This window comes from Malaya genurostris, chromosome 1, assembly GCF_030247185.1.
Source record: "Malaya genurostris strain Urasoe2022 chromosome 1, Malgen_1.1, whole genome shotgun sequence".
NCBI lineage: Eukaryota > Metazoa > Arthropoda > Insecta > Diptera > Culicidae > Malaya > Malaya genurostris.
In genome coordinates, this window is record NC_080570.1 from 148,765,731 (window position 1) to 148,792,981 (window position 27,251).

The 27,251-nt window shown below is 35.8% G+C and overlaps 1 protein-coding gene across 9 annotated transcripts in view; it reads right to left on the reverse strand.

The window, feature by feature from the left end:
• LOC131426175 (solute carrier family 41 member 1) overlaps window positions 1–27,251 on the reverse strand; it is a 96,457-nt gene that overhangs the window by 53,744 nt on the left and 15,462 nt on the right. Inside the window, exon 1 of one of the 9 annotated variants that reach the window (XM_058588689.1) lies at window positions 4,903–5,196. The exons of the other annotated variants lie outside the window; for them this stretch is intronic. Coding sequence (XP_058444672.1) covers window positions 4,903–4,930 — 28 coding nt within the window. The 5' untranslated portion in view covers window positions 4,931–5,196. Of the gene's footprint in view, window positions 1–4,902; window positions 5,197–27,251 lie in introns of those variants that run through there. 9 annotated transcript variants of the gene reach the window in all.

Consider the following 27,251-nt stretch of genomic DNA (forward strand, 5'->3'; position numbering starts at 1 on the left):
TTCTTGCTCATATCCGGGAGATTGGTCACGTCGTCTAATTTTGGACAGTATCAAGGTCAGAAATATTGGAAAATACGTAATCTACACATTAATTTACCGAAAAAAACGTCAATAAACCGAAAATTTCCCATACGGGTGCTATATTGACAACATCAGTTCGATTGATTTCAGATAATGCAGGCTCAGCGTCATAGAGTCATATATTTTTATCTGGCGATGCACGGCTCCGTTTGCAGTTAAGTACACAATTTCTCCGAGCGTAACATGCATTACAACCTCTTATTTCTGTAGACATCAAGGAATTCTGTAGACATGATCTTCTTACTCATATTAGACAATAAAAATTCAAAATAGAAGTTGAAATTTAGTATGTAGAAACCATTAAAACCAGAAGTAATCTAGTAATCTAGATCTGGTTTGGTAAAATGTCTGTCCAAAAATCTCTGTGAAAAATCTTTAAGATTCAACATAAATCTGTAACATTGGCAACACTGGTCGTCATCCGCCTACTGACCAAAATAATGAAACATAGATGGCTATTTTCGTTTGTTTGGCACTCTCTTTGAACAAAACACACTCGTTCAATTTTACTCTCAATTAAGCAATTTGTACTCACTTTTGCTAATTTTGGCTGTGAACTATTTCGCGGTTAATTTTAACTTTTAGTTGAAATCTGACACTTGAGTGGTTATTTTGTGTCGAGTAGTTAAATTTAACTAAAACTGCGGCCCATTTAAAAAATTGACGGACGGAAAGTTATTTGGGTTTATTTTCCACTGGAAATAATTTCAACTGAAGAATTAATATTAGAATTGCATGATTTCTTTCAGTATCGGAAAATAACAATCGATCTGTCAAGAATAGCCATGCTCTCGAGCAGGATTATTTTTGACAACATCAAATTAATCGCTCGAGTGCTAAATTTTAACCAAAAGTTAAAATTAACCGCGAAATGGTTCACAGACTTAGTTCAACTGTCAAAAAGTGAGTAAAGTTGATTTAGAAAACTGAGTAACTTCTACTCTGTATCTTAATTGATTCATTTTTATTGCCCTGCTTTGAAAATGTTGAGCAAGAAAATTTCGGAAAACTTGATCGTAGAAGCAATTTCAGGTTTTCGGCGATTATCAAAAGTGGGTAATAAGTTTCGATTGGATTTCTTGCCAGTGCCGGACCACGTCCCGATTTTCCCACCGAGCAGTGGTGAGGACTGAGTTCTGTTCCATCAAAAGTGAGTTAGAAGTTGTTCGGAGAAATTTGTGAACATGTTTGCTCATTAGAGCTTACTTTCTTTCTTATAGCAATGAGTAAATGTTACTCAGAATTGGACAAATACCATCTTCTCTCAGAAGTGAGTTAGATTACATCCAAGTTAGAAACTCAGTCAAAACACAAGTTGCATATTGTACACGCTTCGAAAAAGTTACTCAAAATAAGTAACTCCTACGGGAGCGGGTCAGTTCGCCGAATGCCATTTCGCCGAATAGGTCGCAAGCGGCGGCCTATTGCATACAAACCTGTAACGGCCTCGTTTACCCGGTCTACTCAAAGCTAGGTTTCTGTGTTAGGTCCGAACGAGAGGTAGCGAGGTCGGACAGCACACGAATCAGATCGATGTGGTGAAGCCGCATTAGATATTTTTAACTTAGTAAACGGAAAATACCACATACATTTGCTTGGTAGATACACCTTTGCAATTTGATGCTTAGTAGCTAATAGTCAACAAGTTTCCCTGGGAACTCCATTCTGAGGTTCATGAATCAATCTTTATTTCAGAGTACAAGAATCAATTATTATTCAAGAAGTACAATTGTAGGTCAACAAAACGGGTGTTAACGTATTATCTTCCATTTGTGTTTATTTTAAATCAATTCCAATTATATTAAGACAATTGCAGAAATCGGCGAAATGACCCTTTTGACGAAATGACTTTCGGCGAAATGACCCTGATCCAACTCCTACTCCTCTGAAGAAAAAAATCTAATTTAGAGTAATTCCTTAGTTACTTAAATTTAAGTTCTTCCATTGAACACGATGTTTGAGTACAAGTTACTAACTCACTCAGTAATACTTTATTTGTACATCAGAAAAAAATCGTTATTAGTACTTGCAAATCTTTGATATATTGATCCGAATTCTGAGCAAAAATAAAAGGCTATTTAGCTCCTCTGCTGGCGTTCAACCAGTGCTTCCAATTCATGGCCATGAATCATGAATGTTGCAATTATGTATTCTGTATTCAAATTTCAAATTTAAACAAATGAAAATACACAATTACCAACAAATGGTGTCGTTGCTACAAATTGTTACTAGGAATTTTAGAATGATTTCTCGAAGAGTAACCTAAATACGAACCAAAAACCCAAATCCAGAGTGTAACACTTACTTTGAATCAATATTATCGATGAAAACTACGCAGTTTTTGACGTTTCCATGCATCATTCGAAATTGAGTAACTAAAATTCTGAGTAACTTTGTGTAAGCGTTTGTGGTGACTTACATTGAAAATCAAGTTTATCTATTTTTTTGAGGAGAAATCACTCAGCTATAAGCTGACTTGATCGTAAAAAATGGGCAGCGTGCTTTGTTATGGCATAACACTTTCACTAAACTTACATTTACCTAAATTGTGAGGTCATCACTCGTTACCTAAAATTGGGAAGATGCACTTTAGTTGATTTTGGGTAGGTTTTGATCCAAAATTAGGTAGCAGCTTTTTTAATTTCCTCGAAGTTTCAGCATCCATTTAATCCGATATCGTCTGAATTTTAGTTCAAATTTCAAATTTAAACAAATAAAAATACCAGATTCTATTGCCAAAAATTGGTTGCTACAAATGGCTATTAGGACTTTTAGAATGATCTCTCGAAGAGTAACCTAAATACGAATTCTTGCGTTAAACCCAAACTTACAGTGTAACATTTACTCTGGATCAATATCATTGATGGAAACTACGCAGTTATTGACGTTTCCATGCATTATTTGAAATTGAGTAACTCAAATTCTGAGTATCTTTTTATAAGCGTGTGTGGTGACTTATATCATTGGCTTTCAATCGCAAAACTCGAGATAATTCGAAACTGCAACTAGAAAGCCTCCGATGTGTTCTCTGCAGAGCTTAAACTTGTGTCGCATTCTCAATGCATTTTTTTTTTGTATATCGTTTATTTATACCCGGGTTTAATCTAATTATAGTCGTTCGTCGGTTCTCAAAGAAAGCATTCAATCCAACAACTTCCATTTTTCTACTGTCTCATTCGTTCGTTAATAATCGCATCTAAAACAAACGAAGAGAGACGTCTCTCATTGAACCAATAGGAAGTATCACTGCCGGCGTCACTCGTTCTTCTGCGACAAGATGACACCAAAATAACGTCTGCAGGGAGAATCAGTCGAATTACAATTCTCAATCTTTCCTCGATATATTGAAAATCTGTTACGTTTGGCCATGAAGAGTGGCTACAATATGATCACAGATAACTGATATACAGGCTCGAACTAATATTTTCAAAATCCTGTGTAAATTTCAAGTTTGCTGTACGTTGGAAACACTACTGCCACCTGCTCGACCATTCGCCGCGATCTTTCAAAAGGTTTCACTTCGTTCCGGAACGATAACAAAGTCCTCCTTCCTGTTTTATAAATATTCCAACTACAACGATTTTAACACTTATCACACGATTTCCCTGAGTGTTAAAGACAATTTTATTTCCATAGATCACACGAGAATTAGATCGGAATAAAACAAAATCATTTTAACCAACAGCAAAACAAACGTGTGGCTCATGTGAAAGCGGCACTCAAATCGTGGTGGCACCTCGTGTCGATCGTGCTGACATCTGCAAGTGTTCGTCACGCTGATTGAGCAAATTTTACACACAGTTCATATGTGAGATTGCATATCTGTTATCTGTGATATGATCAATCGAAGTATTTACACCCCAGAACTGTATCGAGTAAGAAACCTCTTCATTTTGTAGGTGTCAAGCAATATTGTCTGGTACGGTTTCGAAATCTATGTTTTCTGTTTATATTTATTAAGAAATTTATTTTTCAAATTTTCGAATTTTCTTACTCATAGAAGAAGGTGATTGCATATGTAGAAACAATTGAAACCAAAAGTAATCTGCAAGTTCTGGCAAAAGATCTGGGTTGTGAAATCGTCCGACGAAATAAGAAAAATCTTTAAGATTCAAGATAAATCTGGCAACGCTGGTGAAACAGAGATGGTGATGCTCGAAGTTAAGAGTGTGGTAATTTTTAGTTTTCATAATATTCATATTTTGGATTGTTGAACCCAATTTAGGAATAACGACTCCAAAATGTCTAAACTAGAACATCGAAACTCAGATTAATCATCGTTCAGAATGTTGATGTTGGTCAATTTTTTGCGTGTACAGTTTTTCGAAAAGCGCTTATCTGGTACGTGCAAACCATCAGAGGCAAAGACGACGATGGGAATCAAGCCGCACTTATGGTTATAGTATGGTTCCTATAATTCATATTTCATCAGTCGTAAAACGTATACAGGAAAGCAAGCAGTTTTGGCTCAATAGCTTCCTGAATGTTGAAAAATATTTTTTTGTTGACACATGCGCTGCTTTTTAATGCTACCATTGGTTTACCCAACGTTACGTACTTTGATTTATTGCCAAGAAGCAACACATAGTCAACTTATTCTCGTACGTTTCGACAATATCAATGCTTAGATATATCACAGAACGAAAAGGTATTTTTATTGAGCCCTATTCCCTACCCTACCCTACCTGGCAAAGCGAGGTGACGTGACAGCTGAAATGATTTTCACAGCCACCTGTGTGATGATGGCAGGCTGATCGATTAGGAATGATTATTTAAAGTGACGTTCGGGAAAAATCGTTCGCTTAAACAATAAATTCTTACGTTGCTTCCTGCGCCGATGTACCTCCATCGTGAGTTCGCTCAGCTCAAACAGCTGTTGTCCGATCGATGCCTAACTATAGACCGATACCGCACAGCAATGCGACACTATTCGCGATTTTTTTTATTTATTTTCCTTGCCTTAGACAATCACGGTTTCCGTGAGGCGGCGCTACGATAACGCGATTCGCTCGAGAGAAAAAAAGAAGAAGCACTTAAAAATGGCACTCGAAATTAGCTCGCTGTCTGCGCAGGCAGGCCATACGCAGCGCACGGCTTGGTAACGCGGCTTTTCGATTTGGTCTGACAACCAACACTGCCACAGAGGCTCGGAAAGCAGCAGCATGCCATGCCATGCCGACTTTATTCCCGTCTGTTTCTTTAACTGTTAGTGTGATTGTTGCAGGCAGCAGATATCAACCGGCGTGCCCCCTTCGAAATTCCGCTTTTGTCGACGCTGACCGCCACCGAAAGGAGAGGAGAATGTTTCCCAAAGCAGTTGTTGGTTGTTACAAGCACAAAGGTTCATGCTTGGGTAGGTCAACGTCAAAATAACAAAAAAAAATGCATCGCCACCACATTCGGCTATGCTGCTGGGATACGAAAGAATGCAGATTTTTTTTAGTCAGTGCGATTGTTTCGGTAGCTTTTTTGTTTGTTCGATAATAATAATGAAAGGCAAGTTCATGATGAGACCAAAGATAAATAATAAAGACATGTACGTGCTTATAAATATTTTTAAAAAATGTGGTTCGTTCCCGGTACCTTCTGAAATGACCGCACTCACCGCTTGGTGGAGCGCGAGATTGATTGCATTGTTATCATTTCAACCAAAGTGTGCCATAAAATCTCAATATATACAAATGAGCTACCGAATCGAACGAGTTCTCACGGTTTGACATTTGCATTATGGATGTATGATGGGAACTCAGCAGTGCAACCAATTTATCACCATTGGTGCCAGTTTCACGGAGGACCGTAGATGTGCACCAAAAAAAGATCGTGACTGTCATGTCTGGAAATTCGTTTGTGATGAGACTTAGTTTTCCCATTTACGTGTGCATCTTTGGCATGGTTCTGTGCAAAGTCCGTGGGTTATATTTACAAAGAAACTTTATTAGAATGTGACAAGTCGAAAACATAACCTCATCACAGCAAAAATAACGCTTCTGTTGACGGTCCTGGCAAACCGTTTGTTGTCAAATATTTACTGTTGTCTTTTCTACAACGTTTCTTCAAGTCACAATACGACACAGTGGGTATAAACATCCGATACGTAATAACACGAAACGGAGATTTTTTTTGGATGAAGCAAATCACAAATCTGTGTAAACTTTAAAATTTGATATGCATCCGGAACGATAACATGCCTATTAGATAAATTTTATTGACAGATTTACGACCAACACTCAGGCAAAAAATAGATGGAATTTCGAAATGACATCGCTAAGAAGCATAAGACCGCCTTATGAAGTCACGAAAATTGGAATTCCAATAAAAAGCCTTATGAAATTTATACGTAGTTTTTAGGATCATTGTGTGAAATTTCCATGACAAACATAACTTTTCTCATCAAAAGATTTCCCTTATTCTTTTCACTACTGACAAACAAATGGCGCTATCATTGTCTAATGCCATAAAATGGAATACCAACTCTTAAAATAATATGTGTGAAATTACATGACATTTCGATTAGTCAGCAAATAGTGACAGCCATTTAAGCGAAGCACTTTTGTAGTATTCGAAACATCACTGCTTCTTGAGAAAAAAATATTGTGCTGGTTCAAGCAATCGCTTGATAACAGTGTTATCTGCACTCTGCTTCATCGAAAAGAACCATTGCTATCGGTTTCAATTTAAACGTGATCGTACAGACACCGATTATGCATGAACATTTGACCACGAGGAAACTCTTTTCAAAATGGGTACCGCGTTTACTCAAAGTCGATCAAAAACAACAACGTGATAATGAATCAGAGCAGGCATGGCAAAAACATGGATCCGTTCTGCACGGTACTCACCTTCACTCATGAGCACACCACCAGGAGTATTGAATGCTACGCTTCGTGCTCGTGTTGAAAAACAAACACCGAACGCAGCAGAAAAAGTACCCGTAGCGGTGGTCGTGCAATTGCCAAGCAACGGTGTTTAGATTCTAGGGCAGCACTGAAGTCGAGTGTTTCCGATTTTGCCATATACGTTGCTTGTACTATTAGCGCCTATAGCGCCACGGTATGACGAAAAATGCGTTTGAATGATTAATTCTTTTCTCATCAATACGCGTCTGATTGAATTCAATTGATTGACAATGTAACCAACGCATGGGTGCTCTTCGGTGCCTTCGCGAAATTGAAAACACTCGGCTCCGGTGTTTAACGAAACTGAAAACACGCGGTTTCGGTGTATGCCGAAGCTTGAAACACCAGTGCCGAAAATAAAACAGCGCCACGAGCACCGTGGCTTCGGATATTGCGTTTCGTGTTTCTCTTTGTGCACTGGCACGCAATGACATTCTCAGTACACGCGGTGACGGTGGTTATATGAAGTACGCGGTGCAGTGCAGTGTTTGGACATGCCTGATTCAGAGCAGTGTTGGGCCATATTCTCAAGTAATTTATCAGATTTCATTCATCGATATGTAACAATGGTTGAAACATGGATCCCTACTTCACCACGTACAAAAGATGTTCAGTAAAAATACAGGTCTTTATTACGTTGTTTTTTTACGCTGTTTTTTTCTACGCGGATTTCCAAATTTACGCGCTTTTACGCGGATTTCCAAAGTTACGCGATATTTTTTACGCAGAGTCTTGAAGTTTCTCGGTTTTTACGCGTTCTAAAAAACTGTTTAAAGTCGACTCTCCGAACTTAAATGACAATAATTGTTTTTTAGATAACTTCAGACTACGTTTCATGCATTTCTAAAACATTTGATATCAAAAAAATCATTTCTAAAACATTTGACATCAAAAAAACTAAACCGGTAAATATTTTTAAAAGTAATGTGAGTGAATACTATTTAAATCCTGAAAAAATAGTTTGCATGGCTTGTAGAGAATGTTGAACCATTACGTATTTTTAAGTCCCTCATGAAATGTTTATTCTTTCAAATGATTTTACATGCGAAATAACAATAAATTATTAACGAAAAATTGGTACCTGACTATGTTCAAGCTTTTAAAAATGTTTTGTTTGGTAATTAATTTTATCATGCCAAGTAGCAAAACATAATCAATCGGAAACTGCGGCTCCGAAAAAAACAACATCGACTTTTTATCTATATTTTTTCATTATAAAGTCCTAAATTATCGTTTTACATTAATACTTCTTTAAATGGTCTCAATTTGCGAAGTGGTTCGAAATTTCGTACGATTTTTCAAAATGACAAAGTTCAATATATTTTTAAAATCCTTATAACTTCGAAATAAATTCGAAGTTTTAAACTCGGTAAATCCGAAAACGTGTAATTTTGCTTCTACTTTAAGCTTTATTTCTACCATTTATCAGTAAGAATCAAAATTGTATTCCCACTTTTCGCTACTAATCGCTTGCCACAACGACAGCACGTGATGAAAAACGACCCGAAAGCATGACCTGAGAAAGTCATTTTGTAGTTTTTACATACCCCCCCGCAGACACACACAGTGAAAGCGATAAAAAATAAACACATTTCTGAACTTAGATGGAAACTTTTGCCCCACGCGCCATACCCTCCAGATTAATCCCCTTCCGACTATACGACATTTTCATTGGTGTCCCACGTACTTTCTAAGGAGCACTTCACTTATGAAGATGTGTAAAAATGGTCTCATGACTGGATCGGTTCAAAAGATGAACAGTTCTTTCGATTTGATTGGTATTCGTGAGTTGGAGGGTAGATGACTGAAGTATCTGAAACTGACACACTTGGTACTATAAAAATTGCACAGAAAAAAAATCTATATATATACATATATATATATATATATATATATATATATATATATATATATATATATATATATATATATATATATATATATATATATATATATATATATATATATATATATATATATATATATATATATATATATATATATATAATCTACAGTATTTCGGAATTAACAATTGGCAATTCTAATGGGAACACTGAAAACAAACTGTCTTCGTTAGCTAAACATTCTGAAAAGTTCAGAGCAGTTTTCGAAGAATTTCTCAATTCCCAATAAATTTTGTAAACAATTTCTGTATATTTGTCAGAAAATTTTTAGAGACAATTTTTAGATTTTTTCATAATTTTAAAACAAATTGCAGACAGTTTCTAGAAAAAATTTTTGGTAATTTTCTAAAGATTTTTAGTAGCCTTTTCAGATCATTTTTTATATAAGTTAGAGATAATTTACAAACAAATCTAGAACAGTACACAAATTGTTTTCAAACGATTTTCCTAATATATTGCAAAAGTTATCCAGATATTCTCCGGTTTTTTTTTCATATAATTTGCAAATCAATTTGAGATGATTGTCATTATCTAAAAGCTATTTTCGAGCAATTTTTAGAAAATATCCCAAAAATTCCATAATTAGCTCTAAAATTTCCGAAAATCTCTAGAATATTACGAAATCTTCAAAATATTAGAAAATATCCAAAATACACTCAAACAAATTTCCAAAAATTCTCATTCAGATAACAATTTTCTACCAATTCATACGATATTTTGACAGTTTCAATAATCAACGATTTTGTTTTAGGCTTTGTTAAGACGTAAAGCCGCCTTGAGCTAGTTTTAACATGATCAGTATCTAACGGGGAAACAGATTGGAAAACCGACATGTGAACACAATGATGTAATGAAAACCGCGAAAATGTTACCGCAGAGACGGGACTCGAACCCGTAGCTAACTCCTAACCGGGGAAATTGTTTTACCAATTAAACTACCCTGCATATGAAAACACATGAAGAGAAAGCCCAATTGATTGGACGAAACTAAGCATGCTTCGCTCTACTTAGCCACTACGGTATTCACTTACAGTCCCGTATCGACGGAAACAAATTCAACAGAAACACATACAATGATCACGAGTCTATTTCTACCCATCTGCTCTTGCCGCACGATACTGATTTGAGACTTTTGTTTTTGTCTATTTCGCTATCTACGGGATAACACACGATAGTTTCATCCATCGATTTAATGGATCTCCACTAGTGTGTGGTAGCAGCAGTGACGATTGTGTGATCTCAAACACAATGGTAAAGGTAGACAAACCTTTTATTGTCCTTCAACGATTTTGTTTTAGGCTTTGTTAAGACGTAAAGCCGCCTTGAGCTAGTTTTAACATGATCAGTATCTAACGGGGAAACAGATTGGAAAACCGACATGTGAACACAATGATGTAATGAAAACCGCGAAAATGTTACCGCAGAGACGGGACTCGAACCCGTAGCTAACTCCTAACCGGGGAAATTGTTTTACCAATTAAACTACCCTGCATATGAAAACACATGAAGAGAAAGCCCAATTGATTGGACGAAACTAAGCATGCTTCGCTCTACTTAGCCACTACGGTATTCACTTACAGTCCCGTATCGACGGAAACAAATTCAACAGAAACACATACAATGATCACGAGTCTATTTCTACCCATCTGCTCTTGCCGCACGATACTGATTTGAGACTTTTGTTTTTGTCTATTTCGCTATCTACGGGATAACACACGATAGTTTCATCCATCGATTTAATGGATCTCCACTAGTGTGTGGTAGCAGCAGTGACGATTGTGTGATCTCAAACACAATGGTAAAGGTAAAGGCGGCTTTACGTCTTAACAAAGCCTAAAACAAAATCGTTGAAGGACAATAAAAGGTTTGTCTACCTTTACCATTGTGTTTGAGATCACACAATCGTCACTGCTGCTACCACACACTAGTGGAGATCCATTAAATCGATGGATGAAACTATCGTGTGTTATCCCGTAGATAGCGAAATAGACAAAAACAAAAGTCTCAAATCAGTATCGTGCGGCAAGAGCAGATGGGTAGAAATAGACTCGTGATCATTGTATGTGTTTCTGTTGAATTTGTTTCCGTCGATACGGGACTGTAAGTGAATACCGTAGTGGCTAAGTAGAGCGAAGCATGCTTAGTTTCGTCCAATCAATTGGGCTTTCTCTTCATGTGTTTTCATATGCAGGGTAGTTTAATTGGTAAAACAATTTCCCCGGTTAGGAGTTAGCTACGGGTTCGAGTCCCGTCTCTGCGGTAACATTTTCGCGGTTTTCATTACATCATTGTGTTCACATGTCGGTTTTCCAATCTGTTTCCCCGTTAGATACTGATCATGTTAGTTTCAATAATATTTTTCATCGAAGAAAATTTTTGACCTTTCTCAAACGATTCAAGGCAAATTTCACACATTTTTATGACATTAATTTCGAAAAAAATGCCAGATTTGCTTAAGTTTCCGGCCTAATGAGATAATTTTCTGTTACGATTTTAATTTTTTTTTTATTATTTGGATAATGTCACATCCAGATAAATTTCGAACAATTTTCAGATAATTTCCAGTTTTTTGGAACAATTTTTTTGTTCATTTATTCATTTATTAGAAAACAATTTCCATGTCAATTTTCAGATAATGTTCCAAACAATTTTCGAAGATTCTCAAAATTCCCAGAGAATTTTATAAACGTTGGTCATTTGTCAGATAAATTTTATATATTTTTTCAGTCCTTTTTCTGTAATTTTCAGACAGTTTCTAGACAAATAATAGATAAATTTCTGACGATTTTCAGAAACTTTTTCCGATCATTTTTTTGATAAGTTTGAGACAAATTCCAATCAAATTTAGAGCAGTTCCCAACTTATTGTCAAACGGCTTCCTAATACGTTTCAAAAGTTTTCCAGATACTGTTCAGGTATTTTCCAGATAGTTTGCTAATAATTTTGAGATAATTATCCGAATTCAGAATAACAGAAAAACTATCAAAAGACTTCAAAATATCTTCAAATTCCAAAATGTTTTCAAAACAATGCTTATACAATTAACATTTAGAAAATTTGGTACACTTTCGGTAGAATTATATGATTATTGAATTACCATATGATCATATGATTTGCAAACAGATTGTTGGATATATTCCAGACCTTTTCAAGCCTTATATTTAACATTAATATGAACACTACAGAGAGTGATAAAGATTGGAAGAAGACACAGCTGTTTCATAGAAAACGCTACCGATAACAACAACAACAACAACAACATCAACACTAACGAGGAAATGAATGAAGATGCGATGCGTGAACCACTCCAGTCCAAGTACAAGAAAGAGTGATGTGATGAGTTATATCAAGGTAAAAAAATTCAAATTTGTCTGCAACAGAAAAAAAATGACGAGACAAGTTTTAGAATTTGAAATTATGGGTGTGTAGAAGTCGAATGATTTCTGTCGGGTATTTCCCCTTGTAATAACCATTAAACTTAACAGCACTCACTACCGAAGGGTTAATTGATCGACCCAGTTACAACATTGTTTGCAGATGCTTAGCGGTTGCAAATGTGACATACTTTTTAAACTCGAAGTGTCGGGTGAAAACGGCTGTCTACTTCGTCTGTCACCGACTAATCTGGGAAGGGGGTGTCCAAAGGTTACTTGGATCGGCATCAACCCGTTGATTTTTTTTTTTTTGGGCCGGTCATATTTTAATATGACAGATAAAGGGGTATTTTTCTACGACGTCGTGATCGATTTTTCCAGATTAGGTTGGCTACCTTTACCCTATAGAAAAAGTGCACTTTCGCTCGACCACAACTGAGCGCTGACTGATTAGATCCGATCGTTCCGCCCGTTATCGCCGTTATCGCACACTGTTTGTAGTGTATTGTCATTTAGGTGATACACCCGTGGGACGGCAATGACAGATAGTGAGCTGGTGGTGGTCACCTAATTTAGATTCTGTTGCACATGTCGAACCGTAAATTGGCAATGGGGGGCACCGCGAAGCATGCAGCAGCAGCAGGTAAAAGTTGCTAATTTTAAACAAATCACTCAAGTGGGAAAATTACCTGTGCGCGGTGACCAAGAAGGATCTGGCGCATGTATTTCGGTGGGTAGTGAAATGAGTTTATTTAGAAAAAAAAAATCAGTTTGAATTTATTAACATTATTAGTAGTTTGATGAATGATTTCATATAATACGTGAAACTGCTTTACTAATTGAACCTGTCCAGAAATATGAAAAAAAAACTTATTTCAAAGCTATCCGATTCAAAGAAGTACATTTACTACTTTCTGTCTATTGCTCCCTAAAATTGATGTAAAAATAAGTTCTTTGAGATTTTTAAACTTAAGTAAACTTAAATCGTTCTCTAGTTATTTGAGCAGTCGTTTATTTGACCTTCTATTTCTCAGTCACATTGACTACGATGAAAAGAACGTGGAGAATTCGGGAAAAATATATTGAAGGAAAGATAAAAAAAAACGTTTTTTCGATCCAGACATTTTTTATTACACAATCGTGGTCACGAGGATATCGAGCAAAAACGCAAACAAAAAAATTAGAGGGTGTTGTATTCAAGACACGACCGAGCACAATAACATTAAAAATGGATCGTTTCTAGTGTCTTCATAATAAATACATAATATATACAACTGTGGAACTCATTTATACTACTAAATCGAGAAGGCCGCTTCTAGATAAATTTCAGAATTTAATTTTGAATCTTTTAAAGCGTTTAGTTCCTGGTTGGACAACAGCTTGTTCAGTCACATTGTCACGTTTTGTTCGTATGGGAATGAAGATTTAAGTAAGCAAACCGATCCGTTGACAAAGTAAAACCTTTTTAAGCTTACAGTATTGAAGCTTTGGAATCATTTAAATTAGGAAAATCCATTAACAAATTATCGAGGAACAAGCGCTGCAAATTAGATCCGAAAAATCTATCGCCAATAATTCTAAATTGGCCTGATAGTTACCAGAGAACCAAAATAAAATACTCAATTCAAACCAATTTTTCAATGGTATGCAATTGAAATATTCAAACGACGTTATCTCATAAGTTTAAGTTTAATGTTTCCAAATCGATTAGTTGTTGAATTAAATAAATCCATCAACAAATGACTGAGTTATAAGCGTTCAAAATTATGACAGAAGAATGTTACGCGATAAGTTTTGCATGTTTTAAATTGACACCCAGCCTCGGGAAGCGAAGTGTAAGGCATTGTTAATGGCAAAATCGACCAAAAATTTGCTAAATACATGGGATATTTCAAAAGAATCGGTTACCACGCTGATTCGGTTCTTCAATAGCTAGATGATATATATAATACTCAAGCGAACACGGTGTTGCGCAGACAACAGGAAATTTCACCAACACATAAAGCAAAAGCGACAATCCAGCGAGCGAACGCATATACAATCCAGTCATCAGCTCACTGGACGAGGTACTTGTTTCATTCACAGTCAATCATCGACTAGGCAAAGAAATATTTTGCAGCCTATATTTATAGATTTCTCTTCATACTACGCATAACGATACGGTGTTTTTATGCATGACGCAAAGCCTCCTATGCTGAACAAAAAGTTGACGTCATTTTGTACAACAGGGATTGGTGGATGAAAACATAGGTCGATTCCAACCATTTTTTCAATAGTTTACTATTGAAATACTGAAACGACGTCGTCACACATGTTTAAGTTTAAATTTTCCGAATCGATTGGTTGTTAAATTATAACAATCCATCAACAAATGACCGAGCTATTAACGTTCAAAATTATGACACAAAAAGGTTACGCGACTATTTTTGAAACTTTTAATTGACACCCGACCCCATATAGTGAAGAGTAAGGCATTTTTAATGCCAAAAGCCATGTGCTCACAAACGGACGGATGACTTAAATCAGGGCCTACCATGATTCTAGCAACTGCAGATGAGTTTTTGGGGCGTATTTCAATCTTGCATTTTGAAGAAACTTATCAAATTAATTTCATTTCCAGACAGACAACTTTGGTTGTTTAACAAGAATTTCATTTCCTCTGCCCGATTTTAAATTAATAGATTAACCCTAAATCAAATGCAATACAGTAATCTTTTTGATCTCGCTTATTGACCTGTGCATTTTCAGACCTAGCAAATTTGACAGCAGCTCCGGGGTTCGACCGACCACCACCAGACTAGAACCACGAAGAAGACCATCACGAGCAATCCCCGCCACGCACGAAACAACCATCATGACGACAATTTGATTTGCTGTCTGTTCACCTTCCCTAGCCCTCCCTAGTCTGTGTAATTGGATTAGGACTACTGGTCTGACAGACGGACTGCGAACTGCTCGTGATCCCAGTCGGCGGGGCAAGGCAGGCTCGGTTGGTTGTATGAGTTTTGTCTGTTCCTTTTTTCCGTCGCGTCGCGTCAGTCGACCCATCCGCTGAACAGCTGTCAGTTCAGGTTAGCCCAGGGATTCTCGCCGTACCTCTTTTTCCTGTCCACTCACACCTGAACGAAATGGTCGGTCGCGGTCTTTCTCTCGTTTCCGTGATCGATAACTCGGAGAGGATGAGATGCAGACCGTATGGCGTAAGGTTAGAAGCTTATTTCTGTCTGGTTTATGTAATAAACGCACTGATTTATTGACGACTGAGGTCGTTTGAAAGCTACAATTGAGTACCAAATATTTTGATTCGAGCTCATTCTATTTAGTTTTCGTCCAAATGGAAGCAATTATGTTTATGACACATAAAATTACTTTTTGTATGAATGAGCCGCGATTAAAATTAGGAGGCATGTGAAAATCTTTGGAAATCAGTCATCTTCTCTTGAGTTGAAAACGTATCGCTAAGAATTAAAAATGGTTACTTGTAAACGAAACCCCCAGATGTCTGCAATTTGTAACTGAATTTCATCAAATATATCAGTTCAGAAACTGCGCTTGAAACTAGACTACACAACAAAAAAATTTGAATTTTGCAGGTGACTTAATCCCTCATACGATGTAATTCATAAAGACCTAATTCGTCAAATGACGGAAAATTCCATTTGTAATGACTTAATGTTGGAATAGCTTGAATTTTACTGGTTTCAACTATAACTTGCATTCTACTCGCAGATGCATGCCTCTGTGGTTCAGTCGACTAACAGACGTACTTGCGATCCATCGATCTCGGTTCAAGTCTCGGCGGTTGCTATCAGTATTTTTCTATTCCAATGAATTTTATGTCATGGATTTTAGACACAATATTAAATGTTCTTCCATGAAAATTTGCGTAAACTGCGACGCTCCATTTATGTGCATCCAATAAGATGTAAAATCACAGGGGTTTTTTTAAGTGTGTAACCTTAAGTGACTCAACAGTTATTCCGTTCTACTGAATAGGTATGAACATTGAAGTTTCGTATGGAATTAATCTATTGTTGCTTGTGCGATTTTATGATAATATGAGAGTCAGAGCTGATAAAAGTAATTTTCATTGACTCAAAACAGACGAAAATAACGAAATATAAATGTCACTTTCAGCTCCACTTGCAAGTAGTTTTGGTTTCCAAAGAGGTTCTTTTTTATGCGGGTTTTCACGCTGATTTCCGAAGTAACGCGTTTTTCTACGCTGATTTCCGAAGTTACGCGGTTTATTTAATGCGGATTTCCATTTCTGTCTTGCCATGAAACGTCAAGATCTGGTGTTATCTTGAATGTTTCAAAAACATTTGGCAATTTTCGATTTCGGAAATCTCAAAACTCCCAGAGCTTTCTTGCGAAAACTTCATTTGCGTCCTAAAAATTTTCTAACCAACCACGGAAACACTAAAATTATCTACCCAAAATAACTAATTTCGAAATAGAAACGGCATGAACTAGGTAGGAAAAATATTTGACCTTGGAGAAACAAGTCCCAGAGTCGATTTTATTAATTTTTTTTTCTGAGATAACGTTTTTTTCCTTTTTTTATGTTACATCATATCTCAACGTTTCATGCATTTTTATTAAAGGCTTGGCATAAAAAAATTCGATTTCAGAAATCTCAATTTTTTTTAGATTACACCAGATCTGCATATTTTGGTTTCGTCCTGTAGTAGGAAAATAAGTGATGTTGGCATTGATACTCTCTTCTGTTGAAGTGAAAGACGAAAATGCTTCCGCTTTGTTTGTTTGCTTTGAATGCGATCTTTTACGAATGTAAAAACGCTGTCGAATTGAATTCTTTCATTGAAAATACAGCTTTAAACTTTGATGAGAGTTTTATCAATGAGTTTTTAATATAACTACAGTTTAGGTTGAACAATTTAGATCGTGTAAAAGGACTATTTAAAGCGGGCCTTACACGGGTCAATCAATTCTACTCACAGGAACTCTGCGCTTGCCAAACGACATGTTTTTTCAGAACATCTATTTTCATATTTTCTCTGTAGGTGCTTAGAAACTATTTTCCTATTTTCTACCCGATCATGAAAAATATCTGAACATTTGAATTTTCAGAATTTTTTTCAAAGAAATTTTTTTTACATGGATTTTGACAATTTTTTTTACCATTCTTCTAACGATTAGAGACGAATTCAACACACTTTTTGGACTATGTGGAAATAATTGAAATCCAGGTAATTTGCACAAATTCTAATTTCGAACGATTTCAAACCTAAACAAGCTATTTTTAGATCATTTCACAAAAATTTCCATTTCAATTCTCAGGTCGTGTTCTGAAATATTCCAGACAATTCCAGCAACGGAATGCCAAGACTTTGCATTGTTGAGAGAACTGTGTAAACAATTTCTGGTCAGTTGTCAGACAATTTTTATAATTTTTTTCAATCATTTTCCATTTTCAGACAATTTCTATACAAATTTTAAATAATTTTCTGACTTTTTCCAGAAACAATTACGGACCGTTTTGTAGATAAATTCCAAAAAAAAATATGATTTCCAAATAATTTTCAAACGATTTTCTGATACATTTCAAAAGTTTTCCAGATACTTTTGAGGTTTTTCCCAGATAATTTGCAGATAGTTTGGAGATTAATGTCATTATCTGGAAGCTAATTCTGTAAGACTTTCGAGCAATTTTCATAAAATATCAGAAAAAAATTCGAAATATCTCGAAGAAAAGTTCTATAAAATATCAAAAAATATCCAAAAAAGCTAGCATTTTTAAACGTTTTCCAGAAAGTTTTTATAAAAATTTAAAATTGTTTTTTGGACTTTTTCCAGAAACTTTTTCGTACCATTTTTTAGATAACTTGGAGATAATTTTTAAACAAACTTGTAACAGTTACCAAATTATTATCAATCTTCGTTTTTCTGATACATTTCAAAAGTTCCTCAGATATTCTTCGAGTATTTTCCAGATAATAGGGTAGATAATTTTGAGATAACTGTCATTATCTGGAAGCTAACTCTGTAAAGCTTCCGGGCAATTATCAGAAAATATCAGAAAAATTCCAAAATATCATAAAATCCCCAAAATATCAGAAAATTCCAAAATATTCTCAGAAAAAAATCGAAATATGCTCATACAATTTAAAATAAAAATAATTTAAAATTTAAATAATCAAAAAATTTGAAAAAACTTTCAGATGATTTTCCAAATGCTTCGGGCCTTTTGAAACGATTTTTTGATGTATTTCAAAGACTTTGCGAAACAACTTTAAAAAAAATTCGACTATTTTTCAAGAAATTCCAACGGACCTGAATGACAAAGTTTAAAAGGTCCTTAAACAAATAAAAAAAAAAAAAAGAAATTCCAGATAATTTTTGGTAGAATTTTATTTTATTAATGTTAAGACCATATCTAGACAAATTCCGAATAATTTTTAGATAATTTTCGTTCAATTTCAGGCGCGTACACAAGGGGGGGGGGGTTTAGGGGTTCAAACCCCCCCGAAACAAAACATTATAACCCATGGGAAACATTGTGATATAAATTGTACATGTGTTGATTTATCATCATGTTCTAAAACGCCCCCCCCCCCCCCCCGAAAATTTTCTCTGGCTACGCGCTTGGTCAATTTATAGACCTTTCTCAAGCTATTTTTAGACATTTTCTCAACATGTTTCCGATAATGTTCTGAAGAATTCCAAACAATTTTCGAATAATTGGGAAATTTTTCAGAGAGTTCTGTAAAGAATTTCTGATCAGTTGTCAGACAGTGTTGTTTTTATTCAATCCTTTTTAAATGATTTTCAGACAGGTTTCAGAAAAATTTTAGATTGTTTTTTGGACTTTTCCGGAAACTTTTTCGAACCATTTTTTAGATTACTTAGAGATAATGTTCAAACAAATTTGTAACAGTTACCAAATTATTATCAAACGATTTTCTGATACATTTTTATATTTCTCCAGATATTCTTTGGGTATTTTCCAGAAAATTTTGAGATAACTGTCATTATCTGGAAGCTAACTCTGTAAAGCTTTCGGACAATTTTCAGAAAATATCAGAAAAATTCGAAAATATCATCAAATCTCCAAAATATCAGAAAATTTCAAAATATTCTCAGAAAAAAAATCGAAAATTGCTCATACCGACTTCTGAAATAATTTAAAAAAATATTTCAGATGTTTTTTTCCAAAAGTTTCTGGGCTTTTGAGATGATTTGTTGATGTATTCCAGAGAATTTGCAAAACAACTTTCAAATAATTTTCGACAATTTTAGGAGAGATCATTTTTGGACGAATTTCATTTTATTTTAATAATGTTAAGACCATATCAAGACAAAATCCGAAAAATTGTTAGATAATTTCCGGTAAATTTTTAGACTGTTTACCAACAATTTCCATACCTATAATTATAATAATAATGTTCTGAAGAATTCCAAACAGTTTTCGAAAAATTTCCCAATTCCCAGAGAATTCTGTGAACAATTTCTGCTCATTTGTCAGACAATTTTTAGAATTTTATTCAATCATTTTTTAACCAAAATTTTGGACATAAGGTGAAAATAGGGACGTTCTCTCCTGCCCGAGAGATTCATCAGCACCCCATCTTTTACTGGTTTGTTTCGGATTGTGCGAAACACACAGAACTTACCCGAACAGAATGGAAAAGAAGGAGATCGGCTAGCCCCGGACCGACCCAGACGGAATGAGCTCAACTTTCAGGAGGTTGGTGCTCTCACTCGTCGCTGCCATTCCGACAGCAACGAAAACAATAAGGGTCATTCACATGGGCTAATGTTTCATTCTAGTTTTCTGGTTTTTTTTGGTAACGTGGGATTTTCTGTCTGCAAATTTGGAGAATGTAAAATTTTGATGTGGCGTTGGCATCAAATATAGGCAAGACACACAAAAAAAACGAATGAAATCCGACAGTCGTTTGCCGATTTTTTTTGGTTCTTGGCTTGACGAAGGACTGCTAGATGTCTTTTTTTGTCTTATTTGTAAGTAGAAAGGTTTTTTTTGGATGGTTCATAGACAATGCTGGTCGTTTGCATTGGATATGAGTTTCCGAGTAGCGGTGTTTGGGTAGAAACCCGATCACATGTGATTACTATAATAAAGTAAACAAAAAGCCTATCTGAATTTGATATAAATTCACTACGGATAGTTGTTAAAATATCAAGATTTTATATCAAATAATATGTATTGATAGTATCTGATTATACCTAAGATGTAATATTATTTTTATTATTTTTATGTGAAATTATTATAAGCATTTTCTTTCTTCAAAAAAAAAAAAATAAAAATTTCTCTATAATGTTCAAAACACTACTTTTTATCATAGTTTTATATATAAATTTATGCACAACTGACAAATCACATTTTGGTACAATTTAAATAAAATTATATATGGACTGAAACTAAAACTTTAATATAATGTGGATTTCTGATAGTTAGTCAAAGTAGCTCATGTTCATGAAGAAATCTCTTGTATTTCGAATCAAAGTAGGCGTATAGCAATGAAACTTTTCTTATATTTTAACACTGTTTTGGATAAGATTCTGAATTAAACAATATTTTTCTTTTCCGATGAACCGTCGGTTTTGCGTTCAGCGCGGTTGAAGTTTGTGTATTTCACAAAAAAAGAAACAGTTTTCATCCGTCCTTTGGTATCTTGGTGTGGCGATACAGCGAGACTAGTAAAATCTACTGGACGTTGAATGTAAATCAACTGTTAATTTAAGACATTTTTGCTGTTGTCATTAGCTTTCAAGATTTGAAAACACGTTTCTGAAGATTGCTAAATTGATAGATTTAATTGTTCCGTGTGAGCCTGAAAGTAGTTTTAGAATGGGCCTAATGCCATGTTCACATTAGCGCTTATATCACTTGATATATCGATATGATATGCATATTACGTGGGAGTGTTCACATATGATCGAAATGATATCGTTTGACAATCAAATTGACATATTGAATGTTCCCATTAGGAGTAAGATCAATAATCTTGCTTTTCTCTCCTACAATTCAATCAATAATTGAAGTCTTGCAATTAATGGTCTCCGAACGCCAGTAATCGTTGAAAAATTTGAAATTATAATGATTGTTTATTGTCACTCTCAAAGTGACGTTCATAAATGAGTGCGTTCAATGCCATTATCCGTGTTGCTAGTTGCGATTTTTGACAACTTTATATGATATCGTACATGATATCCCGGATATCATGCTAAAATGGTGATACACGTTGACATAAAATTGTATGGGATATCAAGTGATATAGCACATGATATCATCGGATATCAAGTATATCCCAATATCACTTGATATCAGCGCTAATGTGAACATACTATTAAGGTGAAATGTAGTCCCAAAAAAATGCGCGCAACCGCTTGACTTGAACGAATCGTCGCACAAAGCGTAACAGGCAAAACCTACACATAGAAACCAAGAATGTTTTCAGTGATTGAGAACAGTGGGCTTACCGCACGTTTTGTTGGCTTACAAAAAAGAGACTCTTATTGATGCGTAATAGATTTGTAAATATTTCACACTTTCAATACATTCTAATTCAATATTTCGCTACTATTACACTAGAACTATGAAACATTAATATTTATAATTGACTAACATGCAGTTATACGTTAATGTATTGACTAACATGCTAGCAATGTATATGTCTGAGTTTAGTAGCTAGTATAGATTCTCCTTCTAAAGAACAAGAAAAATATTCAAGTATTTTCGGTATCTTCGTCACTACCAAATAGTAATTCACCGTATGAGAGAATGCGGTCGAATTTCACTATTGATTAAAAAAACGGTTGAAATAAGTAATTATTGGAGATTTACAAGACAATGAATTTATTTTCCATTAACGAATTGTGATTCTGGCACCTGTTATATGAATGTTGTATGTTTCAATGTTCTAAATTTTCGTTCATACTTGGCTTGTATTCTGTTCTTTCAGTAACCTGTTTAGGCTAAATTTTTAGTTTCAGTACAATTTGAATAATATGTATTATATGATAATACATAACAAAGCAACATCAATGCATTGAGCTAAACATAACAATATCTTATAATACCCATTTTATTGTGTTCAACTCGTTGTTATTTCCACACAAAACCCAATGGATAAATTCGTATCATTTTTTTAATGTAATTTTTGTTAACGATATAACGCCATCAAACCTACTGTGCCTTTCTCACATCACCACCATACGAGACAACAGCGCGCAAGCAGTATAGAAAATGGTTGAAAGTTTATAAAAATCACTTGAAACATTTCCAAATTTCAATTGTTTCGGCCAAAATTTTATAATTTTGAGTTCCCTTCTAAGATGCTTTGTGCAATTTTGCTGCAAACATTATTTGTCAGTTCTAAAATCATCTCCGTGGAATCGAACAGTAACCGTTTACACATTTCAAAACTCAATTACGACAAAGGAAAATTTCAAAATTCTAAGGCTATTTGCAACGCTGTGATCTAAATGACTAAAATGACAGGCAGTTGTATAATTTAAAACTGTCGAAAATAAAACTCGAGCTTGATGATCTCAACGCGAAGATTTAAAATCTGCCCTTCATTTGTCTGTTAATGTATTGGTGTTATGTCAGCTCACTGTGATGTTTCTAAACAGAAACAAACAAGCAAAATAAATGATTTCGAAGACGATATAAACTTTTGTCACAAACTTCTACAGATAATTGCTCGATGATAGTGAGCAACAGTGCTTTTAAATAATACTGTATTATTCAGTGCAAAACATTTCCTGCTTCCCGCATAGCGTTTTGGCTACCTGGGCAGCCATGGCCACCAGAAGGCTACCAAAATTGATTCAGTTACGGTTGTCAAATCCAATTTGACAAAACAAAGTCGCCTGTATCCAAGTTAGCCGAGCGTTTTCATCTTCTCACCTTCGCTGAAAATGTCAAAGATTTCAATGTGGAAAAATCCTGGTGGATACGGTTGTATCGTTTGAGTTGTATTCCTGGCAGCGGTGAGGCAGCCGGTCACCAGAATGTCTGCCAGCCATATTTTTCCAGCTGGCAGCGTTTAGTCAGCCGTCTGGCAGCCATGCGTATGCGGGTTATATTGACAATTTCTGATATGTCATTCGACGCTTTGACATTATGGCTGTCAGATCTCACAACACGCAAGAAATTTAAAACAGTGTTTTATTCGTGTTTCAAATTTTTATTAATTAGAAACAAATTCGACGAGCAGTTTTAAATCTGTTTCAAATTTGTGCTCGAAACATAGAACTAGATCTCAGCGTTGCGGTTGACATGGTTGACAGCGTTGCGAACAATCTTACTATTTTGTTTTAGGATTCATAACCCCGAATAAAACATGACAGTTACTTTTACGCAAAGCACATCTTGTACCAAATGTAGAAGTTTTCGATTCTACTGCATTCGCGAGCACAGACTTTCTTGCTACATTGTACCATTTCTAAAACAGTCTACGCCTACTGCGAACTTTCATCACGTTGATTTTAACTGGTGATAATGTGCTGAGACCGGTAATGTGATGAAACATTGCTTATCGGCATCGAGTATTTGGTTTAGTTGAACATTTTTCAATGAATTCTGACGTCAATACAGACGCCGGCAGAACGCGCGTGCTAACGAACCGTTATAGGTCAGTTCTGATGCTTGTTTAGATGGGTTGACCCTGATGACCCTAAAGGTGTAACAATTTCAAGCTGTGATGGGAAAATTTCCGTACTGTGACGAGCTTAAAACAAGTTTGATGTATTGTGTACTCGATAAAAATGTAATTGATAATGCTTGTTCGCGACCATAAACTAAACAAATAAAACAAATTGTCCGAGATGCAAGTTTTATTCATTTAACTGTGCATTATTAGTCATCTTTGAACTAATTACAGTTACTTAACTAGGCTGCATGAAGCAACTATGAATATTTGCGTTTACTCCAGCCATTAGGGTCCGTGCAGACTTCTTTGCAACCGATTTAGCTGCTTGTCCAAGAGTTTCGATTTTTTTTCTAGAATTGTAGCTTGTTGTTTATATTAAGAGAAATCTATCTCCGCGAGAGATCAATACCGCTCGATAGGTGACAACTCCGGGCAGTTAGCTGGTTTCGCCCTTTTTCGGTACAACATGCACTTCCTTCGCTTTATTGCATTCCAAAATATCTTTAGCGTAATGACAAGATGCCAAATCTCGCCAGAATAGCGAGGAAGCGTCATGACTGCGTAGGAATGGTAACAATCGCTTCTTTAAGCACTTTTCACGGTACATTTCCTTGTTTACCGTTCCAGTATTGCTGTATAGTTTTTGATTAACTTGACCTGGCAGTATAAAAAGATATTCCGGGAAGCTGCTTAGAGTCATGACAAATAGTTCTTGATTTCATGAATATTATTCATACTGGATTTTAATAGTTTAAAATCGTATGTGTCATCATGCTTATTAATGTACGTTAATTATAAATCATTCATAAACACATGATCAATACACAATGTCATCGGTACTGGGGCTCAACGCAGCGCAGTTTTCCCCGGAGATTCTTTTGCCAGTTTTACGTAACAACTCACGAAATTGCTCAACAGAAGCTGCCTTTTCAGCTGCATAATGACATAGGTTTTATGGTATGAATCAGCTATTTCAAATCGCGTTGCAATGAAAACGATTCAAAACACTCGCTACAACCCAATATATGATTATCATTCACGAGAAGAAGGTCACGTAACTGGCAGAGTAATAGAAACGTTTCGCGATCGATACTTTTTCGGTGTTTTTTTTCTTTTTATTAGAATTTGCGTAAACCGATAGATAAAAATTCCCACCTTCAAAAAGGCAAATTAGCTGTATTACTTAATTGTAATTTGACCTACCCCTCCCCCGGCCCCAGAAGCCGTACGTCTGCAGTTGCGATGCCGGGGAAATCACCGGCCGCACGCGTGCCGCACCATTCGGGTCGGCAGTCGTCGAGAGTTTCCTGGCTTCACACCAAAAACAAAAACGAAAAAACGGCGTTCAACCGGTCGGTGAATGAATTGTTCGGAAGCACAATTCAGCGGGTTTGATATCAAGTACAAAGTCATCCACTCCGGAATCCATTGAAATGTTTGGAACGGTGCGTGCTCAAACCGGGCATTAATGGGTATGCAGATAATTTCGCTCAAATTGCGATTCGCACGCATTCACGCATGTTCACATAACAATGAGCTTAAACAAGCTAGGAGAAAAGATTGATTGGATCCGGTAGCAGGTTGCCGGGGAGCGTTTTAGGAAAATATTGATGTCTAATTTTTATGATACGAGTTTAATACGAACAGCTCGACTCAATATGACGAATATGAGAAAGGTGGGTGGGTAATGTCAGGGACATGACTGGATGACGTGTATGCAAATAAAAGCGACGTACTTCCTGAACTCTTCTGAATATCGAAAATCGTTTTCAATAGCTCAAACTTAGGATTTATTCAAACATTCTATTTTTGGGTCTAGAATTTCAACGGAGCACCCATACTAAAGTATGACATATTCATTATATTCGTCGTTCTTTTATAACAAATTGTGTTTCGATTTCGATTTGGCTTAGAAATTTTACCAAGAATGATTGATTTTTTTTTCGGCACCGTTGTTTTGTTTCTGATCTAAGCTTTTTCGCACACGTTAAACAACCGGTAAAGTGAGATCCATTTTATTGAAACTGTTTTTTTTTGTTTTTGCTGGTAGCAAACAAATCTTCAAATACGTTCAAATTGGTTCAGCCAAACGCTAATTGGAGCGAATTGGCAATCGATTGCAATGCAGTTGATTGGAACCGGCTGCAAACCGGTCCCGACTTCGACTCATCGATTCGGCTTGTTTGGATCACCATGAAGATCTATGGATTGATCTATTTGGTCACACCTTTAGCGACTTAACTCGTCAACTATTTTTGTTACATACCTCATTGAATCATTCTTTGACACTTCGAACAGAGATCTGCATTAATATCCAGAATAATCCGTCAATCATTTCAAACTCGCTTACCTCAACAGAACATCACTGACATCAAATTGTGATGGTATTGATGGTTCTCAGTTTTGATTTCATAGTACCTAACTCTCATTGCGATGCTGAGGCGATGTTTTCTCTATCCAAATGGTTGCCCAGTCACTCAAATAGCTCAGTGTTGCTACTGGAACCGATTAGCAGGTGAGCTGAACTCACTAATGATGAAGTACAAAAATGATGATTGCCAGACTTGAACACAATCATTTAGACAATTGCAGGATTCGGAGTTACCTTATGATAAAAAAGAACCGGAATTTTATTAAAAAACGCAAAATTTCAATTTTTAATAAATTTCTTTATTATCGGCTTCAAAGTACTCTCCTCCTGCGGCAATACATGCATGCCAACGCTGGATCCAATTTTCCATACAAGTTTTATAGGCCGCCGAAGGTATGGCCTTTAGTTCACGCAACGAATTCTCTTTTATGGTCCCTATGGTCTCAAAACGCGTTCCCCGCAATGGCAATTTGAGTCTGGGGAAGAGGAAAAAGTCACACGGGGCCATATCTGGAGAGTACGGTGCTTGGTTGATGATATTGATTGAGTGTTTGGCCGAAAATCATCTCTTTGGCCACATCAACACGACGCTGTTTTTGAATAAAATTCAGCTTTTTTGGCACCCGCCGAGAAGCGACGCGTTTCAAACCCAAAACATCAGTTAAAATGTGTTCGGCTGATCCATAAGAGATGTCCAACAACACAGCAAACTCACTAATACAGAACGATTTTGCAACACGATTTGCTTCGCCGATTCAATGTTTTCTTCAGTAACAGATGTTGTAGGGCGGCCAGGGATCTCATCATGATCCAAGCTTGTACGATCACCTTTGAAGCATTTATACCACTCGTATGCCTGTGTTTTTCCTAGACACGACTCACCAAAGGCCTTTTCTAACATTTTCAACGTTTCGGAAGACTTAAATCCATTTGCAACACAAAATTTGATGCACACACGTTGTTCTAAATTTTCATCCATT